At 42.4% G+C, this 17,806-nt stretch overlaps 1 protein-coding gene across 1 annotated transcript in view; it reads left to right on the forward strand.

Annotated features, from left to right (window-relative positions):
* LOC310990388 (uncharacterized protein) overlaps positions 1-17,806 on the forward strand; it is a gene marked incomplete at both ends in the record, with an annotated part of 56,226 nt that overhangs the window by 30,923 nt on the left and 7,497 nt on the right. The window contains 15 exons of the mRNA XM_083977734.1: positions 3,672-3,965; positions 4,168-4,467; positions 4,599-4,892; positions 5,093-5,386; positions 5,527-5,820; positions 5,957-6,250; positions 6,392-6,685; positions 6,826-7,119; positions 7,256-7,549; positions 7,691-7,984; positions 8,125-8,418; positions 8,555-8,848; positions 8,989-9,282; positions 15,813-16,136; positions 17,447-17,509. Coding sequence (XP_083833860.1) covers positions 3,672-3,965; positions 4,168-4,467; positions 4,599-4,892; positions 5,093-5,386; positions 5,527-5,820; positions 5,957-6,250; positions 6,392-6,685; positions 6,826-7,119; positions 7,256-7,549; positions 7,691-7,984; positions 8,125-8,418; positions 8,555-8,848; positions 8,989-9,282; positions 15,813-16,136; positions 17,447-17,509 — 4,215 coding nt within the window. The remainder of the gene's footprint in view (positions 1-3,671; positions 3,966-4,167; positions 4,468-4,598; positions 4,893-5,092; positions 5,387-5,526; positions 5,821-5,956; positions 6,251-6,391; positions 6,686-6,825; positions 7,120-7,255; positions 7,550-7,690; positions 7,985-8,124; positions 8,419-8,554; positions 8,849-8,988; positions 9,283-15,812; positions 16,137-17,446; positions 17,510-17,806) is intronic.

Genomic DNA, 17,806 nt, shown 5'->3' on the forward strand with positions numbered 1-17,806 from the left:
ATAATACTATTTAAAAAAAGGATTCCTCTAAAATGTATATTTTATTCTTTAAAGCCCCAGTATGTAACTTATTTGACTTTTTATTAACAAAAATCAAATATTGCTCTCATAAATACGTATTTCACTGAAGTCGAATCACACCCGCATACAAATGAAAGCTTTACAAGTCGTTACAAATATACAAGGGGGGGCGCACCGAACCTTGGCTGCCATGTTGCATCACCATTTTATACGTTCAGTGGCAGCGTGACCGTAGGTAACCACGGAAACTCAGCGGAGCTGTCGGCTCAGGGAGAAAGTTTTCCAGGTAGCGCCTGTTAAAACTGTCACCACTGTGTAGTGTGAGGAAGGATGACGCCGTCGGCAAACCAACCGGATGTCATTTTACTCGACGAGAGAAAGACGGTAAAACGTGGGTCAGGTAAACAATACGACATCACCATGACAACATATTGTCACGCCTGTATTATTTTGCCTCGTGCTGGCGAACCACTTGTTTACATAGACGCTTGTTTATCCTGTTACATGCAGCGTCTGTTGTCTGTGTGACGTCTGCCCAATTTCACGTCAACGCAACATCAAGAATACGTTCCGGGGGCGGTGCGTGGCGCAGTGGTTAAGGCGGCCGCCCCATGTGGAGGCTACAGTCCTCAACGCAGGCGTCCCCGGTTCCAGTCCCGCGTCGGGCAGACATCCTTCCTGCATGTCATTCCCCCTCTCTCTGCCTCCCCCTTTCCTGTCTATCTCACTGTGCTATCAAATAAAGGCAAAATCGCCAAAAAATATACTTAAAAAAAAAAACAAGAATACGTTCCGATATGTAATTCCTACATACTGGGGCTTTAAATGTAAGGCTTTAAATGTAAAAAGATGTTTTTGATTCTCAACAATGTTTCCTTTTTTAACAGACATTTATATGGGCAGAAATATGTGCCACCAGAAACTGAATTTGAATCATTTATATTTGAATTTGAATTGCTAAACTTGAATAACTGAATTGAAAATTTGAATTTGAATCACATAATTTGAAATTGTAATGTTTAATTTGAATCATTGCATTGAAAAACTGTATCTGAATAGTATAATTTGTAATTGAAATCCAATAAAATTTGATCCTCACTGAAAATCCAACTCTCTCACAATTCAAATTCGGTTCTCAAAATTCAGTTTCAATTTACTGTGACAGACATCCGGGTACTTGAAGGATGAAGGAAGAGAACATTTTATTGGATTTCAATTTCAAATTATACTATTCAAATACAGTTTTTCAATGCAATGATTCAAATTAAACCAGGGGTTCCCAAACTTCCAACTCAGGGCCCACTTGACAATCTAAAAAAATTTCGCGGCCCACCTTCATCCCTATATTGACCAAATCATGTGTTCTCAGAGCATTTGTTTTTTAATTTAATGATAAAGATTCAGTGAAAGCAGGGGGCATGTAGGAAGCTCCACAGTCACTACTGTACACAGCATGCTGATGCTGCCAGTTGGAGGTAGCCTCGTAAACCAGCCTCTCGCGGAAATGCATTTCATTTCTCGGGAGAGTCTGGCCTCATCCCCCCTGTAAGTGTTTGGGGTGGGCGGGAGCTGGGCGGGAGTAGTAGCAAAGACGGTTTAATATCTTTGGTAGTAGCGTTGACAGACAACCCCATTCAGCCAATCAGCAAGTGTAGTGACGGGGCGTTGCACCTGATTGGCCAACGCTGTGTCAATCACAGCGGCGACGCTGATTGGCTCGGCCTTCTGAGGGTTTCAGGCCAAACGCTTACAGCGGAAATGAGGCCAGACTCTCCCTCGGAATGAAATGAAATGCATTTCCGCGAGAGGCTGGTTTACGAGGCTAAGTTGGAGGAGCATCCTGACTAAATCCTGAATAACAGAGAAGGCTTCAGTTTGGGAAGATGACATGAGTTCACCTTCATGTTCACTGAGAGTGAGACGGTTCACAAGCCCACAGTTTGGTTTGATTTACATAGTTGTTGTTTTCCTATAACTCTCCAGAAACACCATTCTGTCCATTTCATTTTAAAGAATATTAATATTTTATTTTTATTTTAATCATATTTTTTTATTCTAATATTTTCATTATAAAGATGTTCATGCATCTCTGTTCAATGTGAGACTGCATTAGTTAGGACTAGGCTACCTGCAGTGAGAGGGATATGCAGCTGTACATCTACTACATCTTGATAAAATAGTCCTAAAATAATCCTTCTATGGATCTTGATGAATATTTAGCTTTTTTACTCTTGAAGTTTTATTGCTCTGACTCACAGTTCACGTCAGCTCAGGTGATCTGCAGGTTGTTGTTTCACTTCACTGCTACGTCGCTGCGCCCCGTTTGCGCGTGTGTCTGTGTACAATGCTAACACACACACACACACACACACACTGTAACGCTGCATCTACAGCAGCCTTGGCTTGTCCATGGTCTTCACGCCGTAGACCAGTCAACATATGAGATGTGGTACCGCAGAATAAACGACACGAGCAGCTCCGTGTTTCCACAGTCGGAGTTTTTTCCTCCACTTTATCATCACATTGCTCTGACTGCACTCTGCTCCTCACAGCAGCAGACATGAAGCTGCTGGAGCCTCCTCTGTCTCCTCACTGGCCTGCTGCTCCACTGGACACTCAACCCTCAGCCTCCGATAAGGGTCTCCGGTGCGACGCTTCAAATACATGACGACCCAACAGCCGACACAGGCGAACAGACCGTCACTTTATAGCTGCCACTTCTAGTTGCTCCACTTCCACTCTTTTCCAACATTCACTGTTTCCTTCTTCACTTTAGCTTTAGCTTCTGCAGCTCAAACGACAGCGTTCACACCGGGCGCGAGTAAAATATTTGCCTCGCTCTACTCACTCGAGTGCGTTCACAGTGCCCGACGGCAGACTGACTGGCTGCTGTCGCATTTATTTCTGGCGTGTGATCAAGGAAACATGCCCATAGCCGATAATCGTAATCAGATTGGAGATTGTTTTATCCTAATATTACATAATATCTTTTAAAAAATATTTCCACAAAAATCATACTATTTTGACAATGATTTGGCGGCCCACTTGCAATACCGTTGCGGCCCACCAGGGGTGCGCGGCCCACAGTTTGGGAATGACTGGATTAAACAATACAATTTCAAATTATGTGGTTCAAATTCAAATTTTCAATTCAATTATTCAAGTTTAGCAATTCAAATTCAAATATAATGATTCAGATTCAGTTTCTGGTAGCACATATTTCTGCCCATACATTTACCCACCTCCGCTGCCGAAAAAAATAGATTTTTTTTTTTTACAGCATACAATGAACTATGAATTTTAAGGGGCATGAGCATGTATCATAAGAACATAACTGCCACACAAAACTTTTGTGGGAGATGTTTGTGGATGAGTATTTGTTCTTTTTCTAAATACTGATGAAGAACAATAAAATTAGAATAAAGTTTCAGTTTAAAAGTCTGTGAATTCACTGAGACTTTTCAGTAGATGCAGAATATCTTGATGACCATGGGGCTGAACCAAATATTTGCTTGGACAGGCAACCATAGACAATGATCTATAATTTACTGTGCATATCATTTGTACAAGGTTTAAGAATGGCCTTTTCATAATAATTGTTACATTTTACAAGTAAAGGTAGTGTCTACTCTTTTATGTTTTCTTTTCAGTGGACCTCCCAAAGCCCAGCATCTCTATGAATCCTGTTGGTGTGGTTACCTGGGGTCAGGATGTTGGCATCACCTGTTCCATCTCAACCCAGTATTTAGGTGGAACATTCACTCTGCAGCAGACATTAGGATCATTCAGAAAGACTCAAACATCAAGCTCCAACTCTGCCACCTTCAGCATCCATCAAGTGAACTTTGACAGAGAAGGATCGTACCAGTGTCAGTATCAGATAACGGTTTCAAGTCATGACATCAGTTCTCCTCTAAGTGACTCTCAAGGACTCTCTGTTACTGGTAAAGAAAATATTTTCCGATTCCTGTCTCAAGTTACAAAATTAAGATATACAGATGTACGTCATTTCAAATGCATTATAAACTGTGTAAACCTTTCCCATTAAACAATCAGTTTGCAATCCCTGTAGAAACAATAACTTTAAATGAGTCAACTTGTTTTAAGATGCAGGTGCATTATAAACTTCTGCAAATCTTTTTTCAGTCCAACTCCCAAAGCCCAGCATCTCTATGAATCCTGTTGGTGTGGTTACCTGGGGTCAGGATGTTGGCATCACCTGTTCCATCTCAACCCAGCATTTAGGTGGAACATTCACTCTGCAGAAGACATCAGGGACATTCAGAAAGACTCAAACATCAAGCTCCAACTCTGCCACCTTTAGCATCCGTCAAGTGAACTTTGATAATGATGGATGGTACAAGTGTCAGTATCAGTATCAGAAAAGAGTTTCAAGTCATGGCATCAGCTCTCCTCAAAGTGACTCTGTCAGACTTCCAGTCACTGGTAAAGAAAGCTTACTCCGATTCCGGTTCCAAGTTTCTAGATTGAAATATACAAACGTATCTCATTTCAAAAACATTCCAAACTGTATGAACTGCTCCCAGTTTTTTGTTTGTATTGTTTTGTTTTTTCAGTGAAGCTCCCAAAGCCCAGCATCTCCATGAATCGTGTTGGCGTGGTTACCTGGGGTCAGGATGTTGGCATCACCTGTTCCATCTCAACCGGGCATTTAGGTGGAACATTCACTCTGCAGCAGACATCAGGATCATTCAGAAAGACCCAAACATTAAGTTCCAACTCTGTCACCTTCAACATCCGTCAAGTGAACTTTAATAATGAGGGATCGTACCAGTGTCAGTATCAGACAAGGGTTTCCAGTCGTGACTTCAGCTCTCCTCTGAGTGACTCTGTCAGACTCTCAGTCACTGGTAAAGAAAATATTTTCCGATTCCTGTCTCACGTTACAAAATTAAGATATACAGATGTACGTCATTTCAAATGCATTATAAACTGTGTAAACCTTTCCCATAAAACAATCAGTTTGCAATCCCTGTAGAAACAATAACTTTAAATGAGTCAACTTGTTTTAAGATGCAGATGCATTATACACTTCTGCAATTTTTTTCAGTCCAACTCCCAAAGCCCAGCATCTCTATGAATCCTGTTGGTGTGGTTACCTGGGGTCAGGATGTTGCCATCACCTGTTCCATCTCAACCCAGCATTTAGGTGGAACATTCACTCTGCAGCAGACATCAGGATCATTCAGAAAGACTCAAACATCAAGCTCCAACTCTGCCACCTTTAGCATCCGTCAAGTGAACTTTGATAGAGAAGGATCTTACCAGTGTCAGTATCAGACAAGGGTTTCAAGTCGAGACTTCAGCTCTCCTCAAAGTGACTCTGTCAGACTTTCAATCACTGGTAAAGAAAGCTTACATACATTCTCCGATTCCGGTTCCAAGTTTCTAGATTGAAATATACAAACGTATCTCATTTCAAAAACATTCCAAACTGTATGAACTGCTCCCATAGTTTTTTGTTTGTTTTGTTTTGTTTTTCAGTGAAGCTCCCAAAGCCCAGCATCTCCATGAATCCTGTCGGTGTGGTTACCTGGGGTCAGGATGTTGGCATCACCTGTTCCATCTCAACCCAGCATTTAGGTGGAACATTCACTCTGCAGCAGACATCAGGATCATTCAGAGAGACTCAAACATCAAGCTCCAACTCTGCCACCTTCAATATCCGTCAAGTGAACTTTAATAATGAGGGATCGTACCAGTGTCAGTATCAGACAAGGGTTTCCAGTCGTGACTTCAGCTCTCCTCAAAGTGACTCCATCAGACTTTCAGTCACTGGTAAAGAAAAAAGAATCAGTTTGCAATCCCTGTTTTTTCACTTGTAGAAACAATCATTATAAATGAGTCAACTTGTTTCAGGATGCAGATGTATCTCATTTCAGAGGCATTATAAATATCTGCAATTTCTTTTCAGTCAAACTCCCAAAGCCCAGCATCTCCATGAATCCTGTTGGTGTGGTTACCTGGGGTCAGGATGTTGGCATCAACTGTTCCATCTCAACCCAGCATTTAGGTGGAACATTCACTCTGCAGCAGATATCAGGATCATTCAGAAAGACTCAAACATCAAGCTCCAACTCTGCCACCTTCAACATCCGTTATGTGAACTTTGACAGAGAAGGATCGTACCAGTGTCAGTATCAGACAAGTGTTTCAAGTCGAGACTTCAGCTCTCCTCAAAGTGACTCCATCAGACTTTCAGTCACTGGTAAAGAAAGCTTACATACATTCTCAGATTCCGGTTCCAAGTTACTAAATTGAAATATACAAACGTATGTCATTTCAAAAGCTTTCCAAACTGTATGAACTGCTCCCATAGTTTTTTGTTTGTTTTGTTTTGTTTTTTCAGTGATGCTCCCAAAGCCCAGTATCTCCATGAATCCTTTTGGTGTGGTTACCTGGGGTCAGGATGTTGGCATCACCTGTTCCATCTCAACCCAGCATTTAGGTGGAACATTCACTCTGCAGCAGACATCAGGATCATTCAGAAAAACTCAAACATCAAGCTCCAACTCTGCCACCTTCAACATCCGTTATGTGAACTTTGACAGAGAAGGATTGTACCAGTGTCGGTATCAGACAAGTGTTTCAAGTCGAGACTTCAGCTCTATTCAAAGTGACTCCATCAGACTTTCAGTCACTGGTAAAGAAATCTTACATACATTCTCAGATTATGGTTCCAAGTTACTAGATTGAAATATACAAACGTATCTCATTTTAAAAGCATTCTCAACTGTATGAACTGCTCCCATAGTTTTTTGTTTGTTTTGTTTTGTTTTTCAGTGAAGCTCCCAAAGCCCAGCATCTCCATGAATCCTGTTGGTGTGGTTACCTGGGGTCAGGATGTTGTCATCACCTGTTCCATCTCAACCCAGCATTTAGGTGGAACATTCACTCTGCAGCAGACATCAGGATCATTCAGAGAGACTCAAACATCAAGCTCCAACTCTGCCACCTTCAATATCCGTCAAGTGAACTTTAATAATGAGGGATCGTACCAGTGTCAGTATCAGACAAGGGTTTCCAGTCGTGACTTCAGCTCTCCTCAAAGTGACTCCATCAGACTTTCAGTCACTGGTAAAGAAAAAAGAATCAGTTTGCAATCCCTGTTTTTTCACTTGTAGAAACAATCATTATAAATGAGTCAACTTGTTTTAGGATGCAGATGTATCTCGTTTCAGAGGCATTATAAATATCTGCAATTTCTTTTCAGTCAAACTCCCAAAGCCCAGCATCTCCATGAATCCTGTTGGTGTGGTTACCTGGGGTCAGGATGTTGGCATCAACTGTTCCATCTCAACCCAGCATTTAGGTGGAACATTCACTCTGCAGCAGATATCAGGATCATTCAGAAAAACTCAAACATCAAGCTCCAACTCTGCCACCTTCAACATCCGTTATGTGAACTTTGACAGAGAAGGATCGTACCAGTGTCAGTATCAGACAAGTGTTTCAAGTCGAGACTTCAGCTCTCCTCAAAGTGACTCCATCAGACTTTCAGTCACTGGTAAAGAAAGCTTACATACATTCTCAGATTCCGGTTCCAAGTTACTAAATTGAAATATACAAACGTATGTCATTTCAAAAGCTTTCCAAACTGTATGAACTGCTCCCATAGTTTTTTGTTTGTTTTGTTTTGTTTTTTCAGTGATGCTCCCAAAGCCCAGTATCTCCATGAATCCTTTTGGTGTGGTTACCTGGGGTCAGGATGTTGGCATCACCTGTTCCATCTCAACCCAGCATTTAGGTGGAACATTCACTCTGCAGCAGACATCAGGATCATTCAGAAAAACTCAAACATCAAGCTCCAACTCTGCCACCTTCAACATCCGTTATGTGAACTTTGACAGAGAAGGATTGTACCAGTGTCGGTATCAGACAAGTGTTTCAAGTCGAGACTTCAGCTCTCCTCAAAGTGACTCCATCAGACTTTCAGTCACTGGTAAAGAAATCTTACATACATTCTCAGATTATGGTTCCAAGTTACTAGATTGAAATATACAAACGTATCTCATTTTAAAAGCATTCTAAACTGTATGAACTGCTCCCATAGTTTTTTGTTTGTTTTGTTTTGTTTTTCAGTGAAGCTCCCAAAGCCCAGCATCTCCATGAATCCTGTTGGTGTGGTTACCTGGGGTCAGGATGTTGTCATCACCTGTTCCATCTCAACCCAGCATTTAGGTGGAACATTCACTCTGCAGCAGACATCAGGATCATTCAGAGAGACTCAAACATCAAGCTCCAACTCTGCCACCTTCAATATCCGTCAAGTGAACTTTAATAATGAGGGATCGTACCAGTGTCAGTATCAGACAAGGGTTTCCAGTCGTGACTTCAGCTCTCCTCAAAGTGAATCCATCAGACTTTCAGTCACTGGTAAAGATAAAAGAATCAGTTTGCAATCCCTGTTTTTTCACTTGTAGAAACAATCATTATAAATGAGTCAACTTGTTTTAGGATGCAGATGTATCTCGTTTCAGAGGCATTATAAATATCTGCAATTTCTTTTCAGTCAAACTCCCAAAGCCCAGCATCTCCATGAATCCTGTTGGTGTGGTTACCTGGGGTCAGGATGTTGGCATCAACTGTTCCATCTCAACCCAGCATTTAGGTGGAACATTCACTCTGCAGCATACATCAGGATCATTCAGAGAGACTCAAACATCAAGCTCCAACTCTGCCACCTTCAACATCCGTTATGTGAACTTTGACAGAGAAGGATCGTACCAGTGTCGGTATCAGACAAGTGTTTCAAGTCGAGACTTCAGCTCTCCTCAAAGTGACTCCATCAGACTTTCAGTCACTGGTAAAGAAATCTTACATACATTCTCAGATTATGGTTCCAAGTTACTAGATTGAAATATACAAACGTATCTCATTTTAAAAGCATTCTAAACTGTATGAACTGCTCCCATAGTTTTTTGTTTGTTTTGTTTTGTTTTTCAGTGAAGCTCCCAAAGCCCAGCATCTCCATGAATCCTGTTGGTGTGGTTACCTGGGGTCAGGATGTTGTCATCACCTGTTCCATCTCAACCCAGCATTTAGGTGGAACATTCACTCTGCAGCAGACATCAGGATCATTCAGAGAGACTCAAACATCAAGCTCCAACTCTGCCACCTTCAATATCCGTCAAGTGAACTTTAATAATGAGGGATCGTACCAGTGTCAGTATCAGACAAGGGTTTCCAGTCGTGACTTCAGCTCTCCTCAAAGTGAATCCATCAGACTTTCAGTCACTGGTAAAGATAAAAGAATCAGTTTGCAATCCCTGTTTTTTCACTTGTAGAAACAATCATTATAAATGAGTCAACTTGTTTTAGGATGCAGATGTATCTCGTTTCAGAGGCATTATAAATATCTGCAATTTCTTTTCAGTCAAACTCCCAAAGCCCAGCATCTCCATGAATCCTGTTGGTGTGGTTACCTGGGGTCAGGATGTTGGCATCAACTGTTCCATCTCAACCCAGCATTTAGGTGGAACATTCACTCTGCAGCATACATCAGGATCATTCAGAGAGACTCAAACATCAAGCTCCAACTCTGCCACCTTCAACATCCGTTATGTGAACTTTGACAGAGAAGGATCGTACCAGTGTCGGTATCAGACAAGTGTTTCAAGTCGAGACTTCAGCTCTCCTCAAAGTGACTCCATCAGACTTTCAGTCACTGGTAAAGAAATCTTACATACATTCTCAGATTATGGTTCCAAGTTACTAGATTGAAATATACAAACGTATCTCATTTTAAAAGCATTCTAAACTGTATGAACTGCTCCCATAGTTTTTTGTTTGTTTTGTTTTGTTTTTCAGTGAAGCTCCCAAAGCCCAGCATCTCCATGAATCCTGTTGGTGTGGTTACCTGGGGTCAGGATGTTGTCATCACCTGTTCCATCTCAACCCAGCATTTAGGTGGAACATTCACTCTGCAGCAGACATCAGGATCATTCAGAGAGACTCAAACATCAAGCTCCAACTCTGCCACCTTCAACATCCGTCAAGTGAACTTTAATAATGAGGGATCGTACCAGTGTCAGTATCAGACAAGGGTTTCCAGTCGTGACTTCAGCTCTCCTCAAAGTGACTCCATCAGACTTTCAGTCACTGGTAAAGATAAAAGAATCAGTTTGCAATCCCTGTTTTTTCACTTGTAGAAACAATCATTATAAATGAGTCAACTTGTTTTAGGATGCAGATGTATCTCGTTTCAGAGGCATTATAAATATCTGCAATTTCTTTTCAGTCAAACTCCCAAAGCCCAGCATCTCCATGAATCCTGTTGGTGTGGTTACCTGGGGTCAGGATGTTGGCATCAACTGTTCCATCTCAACCCCACATTTAGGTGGAACATTCACTCTGCAGCAGACATCAGGATCATTCAGAGAGACTCAAACATCAAGCTCCAACTCTGCCACCTTCAGCATCCGTTATGTGAACTTTGACAGAGAAGGATCGTACCAGTGTCAGTATCAGACAAGTGTTTCAAGTCGAGACTTCAGCTCTCCTCAAAGTGACTCCATCAGACTTTCAGTCACTGGTAAAGAAATCTTACATACATTCTCAGATTACGGTTCCAAGTTACTAGATTGAAATATACAAACGTATCTCATTTTAAAAGCATTCTAAACTGTATGAACTGCTCCCATAGTTTTTTGTTTTGTTTTGTTTTGTTTTTTAGTGAAGCTCCCAAAGCCCAGCATCTCTATGAATCCTGTTGGTGTGGTTACCTGGGGTCAGGATGTTGGCATCACCTGTTCCATCTCAACCCAGCATTTAGGTGGAACATTCACTCTGCAGCAGACATCAGGATCATTCAGGAAGACCCAAACATCAAGCTCCAACTCTGTCACCTTCAATATCCGTCAAGTGAACTTTAATAATGAGGGATCGTACCAGTGTCAGTATCAGACAAGGGTTTCCAGTCGTGACTTCAGCTCTCCTCTGAGTGACTCTGTCAGACTCTCAGTCACTGGTAAAGAAAAAAGAATCAGTTTGCAATCCCTGTTTTTTCACTTGTAGAAACAATCATTATAAATGAGTCAACTTGTTTTAAAGGGACAACGAGGAGTTTTTATTTGGTTATTAAAAAAGTCTCACGTTAATGTGGATGAATCTACGCTACCCACACTTGTTAATGGGCCCATTTTCGATAAATATATAGTTTTTTTTGTGTGCGCGGAGGCTCATAAATGTAGTGTGAAAACGCTTCGCTTTTCCAAAACTCCTCGTTGTCCATTTAACTCTTTCGTGACCAAACTAATTGCTCAGCACTTCCGCTCCGGACCACATATTTTTGGCTATTTGTTTACTTTTTTTCTCATGTCGAACCGAACTCTGTACATCACCTAAAAACAAACGGTTTTCACGTGGTTGAAGAGTGACTTTCCAACGTGCTCCTCGAAAAACGGCGAGTTTTTCCCGCCGTTTTGTTCGTGAGTACGAAGGAGAAGAAGAGAGCTCAGTTTCTCCAAAAACGGAGCTCCCGCTCTAGTTTCAGAGAAAAATGCACTTTTGTGTCAAGTGGCAATCCGCCCATTCTACCGGTACTCTGTAGTGTGGCATGTCTCCCAAATCATTTCTACGGCTAAATAAATATTTTTGTAGGCAAATCTGGGGGGTGTGGCAGCGTGGAGTGCAGCGGTGTGGGTCTCTGGCTGCAGCGGAGACAGCTCCGTGACACTGCTGTGTGACTGACTGCCGGCAAGTGCTTTGGGGCGGGGGCGGCCGGCTCACAGCACCCACTGCACAGCGCCCGCTCCGCTGCACCGTGAAAACAGCAGTGATAACGTGCTTTCAGGTCGGAATCTCCAAACCAGAAACGTTTGTAACAGTACCGGAAAAAGTCGCCAGATTTGTCGCCAGTCGCTTTTGTCAAAAAAAAGTCGCCAAGAGGGTTTGGAAAGTCGCCAGATTTAGCGAGAAAGTCGCAACACTGTAGCCGACAGCCGTACAGCGCTGCACGCTGTCCCCAGAGCAGCATTCAAGGAGACCGATTACTCAAACAAAACCAAAATCACACAGTTTATGAAAAACATTATGTTTTGATTGTAGTTTAAACAGTTTTACATATCAGAGGACTACCATATTCACACACAGGGTACCCGAGAGTGTCTATTATCATAATCTGTAAAAAAAAAAAAAAAAAAAATAACAGTTTTGACGAGTTAACTCGTCAGTGGTCGTGAACGTTCGGCAGGCTGTGACGAGTTAACCTCGTCAATGGTCGCGAAAGAGTTAAGATGCAGATGTATCTCGTTTCAGAGGCATTATAAATATCTGCAATTTCTTTTCAGTCAAACTCCCAAAGCCCATCATCTCCATGAATCCTGTTGGTGTGGTTACCTGGGGTCAGGATGTTGGCATCACCTGTTCCATCTCAACCCAGCATTTAGGTGGAACATTCACTCTGCAGCAGACATCAGGATCATTCAGAGAGACTCAAACATCAAGCTCCAACTCTGCCACCTTCAACATCCGTCAGGTGAACTTTGACAGAGAAGGATCTTACCAGTGTCAGTATCAGACAAGGGTTTCAAGTCGAGACTTCAGCTCTTCTCAAAGTGACTCCATCAGACTTTCAGTCACTGGTAAAGAAAGCTTACATACATTCTCCGTTTCTGGTTCCAAGTCACTACATTGAAATATACAAACGTATCTAATTTCAAAAGCATTCTAAACTGTATGAACTGCTCCCATAGTCGTTTTGTTTGTTTTATTTTGATTTGTTTTTTTCAGTGAAGCTCCCAAAGCCCAGCATCTCTATGAATCCTGTTGGTGTGGTTACCTGGGGTCAGGATGTTGGCATCACCTGCTCCATCTCAACCCAGCATTTAGGTGGAACATTCACTCTGCAGCAGACATCAGGATCATTCAGAAAAACTCAAACATCAAGTTCCAACTCTGTCACCTTCAGCATCCATCAAGTGAACTTTGATAATGAGGGATTGTACCAGTGTCAGTATCAGACAAGGGTTTCCAGTCGTGACTTCAGCTCTCCTCTGAGTGACTCTCTCAGACTCTCAGTCACTGGTAAAGAAAAGAAAATCAGTTTGCAATCCCTGTTTTTTCACTTGTAGAAACAATCATTATAAATGAGTCAACTTGTTTTAAAATGCAGATGTATCTCCTTTCAGAGGCATTATAAACATCTGCATTTTCTTTTCAGTCAAACTCCCGAAGCCCAGCATCTCCATGAATCCTGTTGGTGTGGTTACCTGGGGTCAGGATGTTGGCATCACCTGTTCCATCTCAACCCAGCATTTAGGTGGAACATTCACTCTGCAGCAGACATCAGGATCATTCAGAAAGACTCAAACCTCAAGCTCCAACTCTGCCACCTTCAACATCCTACAAGTGAACTTTGACAGAGAAGGATCTTACCAGTGTCAGTATCAGACAAGTGTTTCAAGTCGAGACTTCAGCTCTTCTCAAAGTGACTCCATCAGACTTTCAGTCACTGGTAAAGAAATCTTACATACATTCTCCGATTCCGGTTCCAAGTCACTACATTGAAATATACAAATTTATCTAATTTCAAAAGCATTCTAAACTGTATGAACTGCTCCCATAGTTGTTTTGTTTGTTTTGTTTTGTCTTTTCAGTGGAGCTTCCAAAGCCCAGCATCTCCATGAATCCTGTTGGTGTGGTTACCTGGGGTCAGGATGTTGGCATCACCTGTTCCATCTCAACCCAGCATTTAGGTGGAACATTCACTCTGCAGCAGACATCAGGATCATTCAGAAAAACTCAAACATCAAGCTCCAACTCTGCCACCTTCAACATCCGTCAAGTGAACTTTAATAATGAGGGATCGTACCAGTGTCAGTATCAGACAAGGGTTTCCAGTCGTGACTTCAGCTCTCCTCTGAGTGACTCTCTCAGACTCTCAGTCACTGGTAAAGAAAAGAAAATCAGTTTGCAATCCCTGTTTTTTCACTTGTAGAAACAATCATTATAAATGAGTCAACTTGTTTTAAAATGTAGATGTATCTCCTTTCAGAGACATTATAAACATCTGCATTTTCTTTCAGTCAAACTCCCGAAGCCCAGCATCTCTATGAATCCTGTTGGTGTGGTTACCTGGGGTCAGGATGTTGGCATCACCTGTTCCATCTCAACCCAGCATTTAGGTGGAACATTCACTCTGCAGCAGACATCAGGATCATTCAGAAAGACTCAAACCTCAAGCTCCAACTCTGCCACCTTCAACATCCTACAAGTGAACTTTGACAGAGAAGGATCTTACCAATGTCAGTATCAGACAAGGGTTTCAAGTCGAGACTTCACTTCTCCTCTCACTGACTCTGTCAGACTCTTCATTAGTGGTAAGACAATTAAGTCAACATTCTGCATATGATTTTTCATTTACATTTTTTGATTATGAACAATACAAGACAGCACACACAGAATGAATACCTTTGGTTGATCTTGTAATTTTGGCTGATATTCTCTTTTAACTTTTATTCTTTCTTTACTTGTTTTGTATTACTTACCTCCACTGCTTTTCAGAGTACCACAGCTTCAAATTAGGGATGGGCATTGTCCTTATTTGATCATTGGGGGAAAATAATGATCAAGTTGATGAATGTATTTTTTATCAATTAAATATTTTATATTTAAAAAAAATATTTAAACAAGGCAGCTAAAGTTTAATTGATTAATTCTAAACAAAAAAAAGGCACTTCTTAATGGCAGCAATGTCCAAGGCTCTGAACCAAACTAGATGGATTTCCTGGCCAGACCGGGCAACGGGCATGATAGTCCTGATCCTATGACCCAGAGTTTGATCGGGCCAGGAGCCTGTGTTGTGCTCATCCAGATCTCATCTGAACAGATTTGTCATTCAAACACTTGCACTTTAAACCCTACAGTATTTATAACTGTCCACTTTTTAAAAGGGGGGCGACCCCCATTCTGAAGGACCGCCATTCCGATGGTCTGCTATCCCGAAAATTTCCGAAGGTCCGTCATTCAGAATTTCCGAGGCAGCCCTTCGGAATAGCACACTGGAACCTTTTTTAAAAAATGTCTCAAGGCTCAGGCTCAGGTTCACAGATACAGACAATCAGATAAACCCAAAAGGTGGCCATCTGAGAAAGTAACATAAGCCGAGCATGCTGATTCTTGCTGAAGAGAATGTCACTGTTCAGGAGAAGCTGGACCCAATTGCAGAGACCAAAAACCACAGGGAACGGCTATCAAAAGTAACAGAGCTGTTTGGTCCGCTTTAAACAGACCAGGGTTCGTTTCCTGGGATAGCCTGCTTGTTTGGGCAGTTGTGAAAGCTCATCCGATCTCTGGAGCTGACCAAACAAGTGAACCCTGGTCCACCTCAAAACGTGGGTGTAGGTATGACTGCAATTGAACTGAACTAATGGTCATGTTGAACAGCTTGCTGAGCCATTTGCATTTAATAAATATGGATGTCACAAAAAGGTCATTACAAAGCGAGACACAGACAAAGCTTGACACAACAGGGAATAAGGAAGACACAAGAGTTTTTCAAAATAAACAGGAAAACTCAAACTAAACAGGAGAAATACGGAGGACATGACAGAATGTCCTCCGTATTTCTCCTGTTGAATGTCAACATGGAGCCCAGTGACAGTCCAGCAGCTGAAAATACCTTCCTTCACCTTGTTCTTTTATCTTTACCAGCAATGCCCTTAACCAGGAGTCAGTTTTCTCTTCTGGAAATTTGAATCACCCACTCCTACATTTTGTGTGTACTATTCATCCTCAGGAAAATTAAATGTATCTTTTTCCCTAACCAGTGCCCCTGCAGCAGCCCAACATCTCCCTGACATCTCCTGATGGAGGGCTGGTCTGGAGTCCTGAGGCTGCACAGGTCACAAGGGGTTACAGCTTCATCATCACCTGCTCTATTTCCTCACACTATCCTGGTGGTGTTTTCTCTCTCATCTTCTCTGGTTCCAACACCACTGCCACCAAGCCTGCAGTCAACCACTCAGCCTCCTTCGAGTTCCCTGCAGCTGAGTATAAACACCAGGCCAACTACAGCTGTGTGTATGAAGTCACACTGTCCTCAAGGAGATTCAGATCTACAGAGACAACACCAATAAATGTTGTTATTCAGTGTAAGTAGTCATAATTTAAAGGTATATTGTGTAAGAATTTCTCCCATCTAGCGGTGCGGTTGTATATCGCAAGCAACTCAGTCGTATTTTTCATGCTGCATTCACGTGAAATCGGTTAGATGGCAGACGGACAACAGACGCTGCACGTAACGGCATAAACAAGCCTCTAAACAAGTGGTCCGTCAGCACGAGGCAAGTCCTCACAGTCCTCACTGCACCGCGGTGACTTTTCACAGACGCCACCTCGACCTGAGCCAACAGCTCCGGTGTTTCTGGTGAGTTCCCCGTGGTTTCCTACGGTCACGGTGCCACTGAACGTAAAAACATGGCGACACGACATGTCAGCCAGCACCGAGCTTGCCCGCTCGGTGTATATATGAATGATATGAACGGCAAATTCAGAGCTCACCGGAACACTTCAGTTTGTTGATGGGGGTAATTATTGATGAATGAAGAACGTACTTTTGAACGAAAGAATCGATTTTCGTGATTAGATAACAGGAGAACTTACACAATGTACAAACTCTTCATGTACAGTATATTTTTCTCTATTTGCATTTTTACCCCATATCTCAGCTGAACACAGTTGCATACAAAAAAAAAATCCAATATTTAATCCTGAAAAGCATCACCTCTAACTAGGTAGGCTACTTCATTTTAAGAGCATGAAAAGTCCAAGAAATAATAAATGTCACATCTCCCGTGTGTTTTAAGTTTACATATACTGCAGCCTTGCCTTCATAGCTTAACTTAACTTGGGTCAAACTTCTCAAGTGGCTTTCCACAAGCTGCTGCTGAATTTAGACCCTTCATCTTCACAGAACTGGTGGAACTGAGTCTTTGTTGTCTTCATTTTACTTTTGCTCCCAATTTTTTTTATCATGGAGACAGCACATTTGAACATCCATTTGGACTGAGGATTAACTCCCTGACTGATGGCTTGAGATGTTGCTTCAAAACTCACATATTTTTTCTTCCTGAGTGCACCACAACCCAGATTTGCCATTGGTGTGGTGTCCCCTGACTTAGAAGTCTCACAGTTTCTTTTGTCAAACATGCAATGGCTATTATGGCAGAACGGTTCAATGTTATCTCACCAGACCTCATAACATTTCTTCAGAGAGTAAGACCTCCGTCTGCCCATCTTCTTCTGCTTATCCGGGGACAGGCGCGGGGGCAGCAGGCTAAGGAAAGAAGCCCAGACTTCCCTCTCCCCAGACACCTCCTCCTGCTCTTGCAGGAGGATCCCAAGGCGATCCCAGGCCAGCCGAGTGACATAGTCACTGCAGTGTGTCCTGGGTCTTCCCCAGGGTCTACTCCTGGTGGGGCATGCCCGGAACACCTCCCCGAGGGAGGCGTCCAGGAGGCATCCGGTACAGATTCCCAAGCCACCTCAGCTGGCTCCTTTCGATGCGGAAGAGCAGCAGCTCTACTCCGAGAGAGAGAGACAGAGCTTGTTTTGTTTTGTTTATTTAGATCCCCATTAGCTTTTGCCACGCAGCAGCTATTCTAAGCTATTCTAAGCTCCTCACTCTATTTCCAAGGGAGCGCCTTGCCACCCTGCAGAGGAAATCCATTTCAGGTGCTTGTATCCAAGATCTAGTTCTTTCGGTCATAACCCAAAATTCAGGACCATGGGTGAGGGTAGGAACGTAGATTGGCCGGTAATT

Source organism: Trachurus trachurus (genome assembly GCF_905171665.1).
Source record: "Trachurus trachurus genome assembly, chromosome: 8".
Lineage (NCBI taxonomy): Eukaryota > Metazoa > Chordata > Actinopteri > Carangiformes > Carangidae > Trachurus > Trachurus trachurus.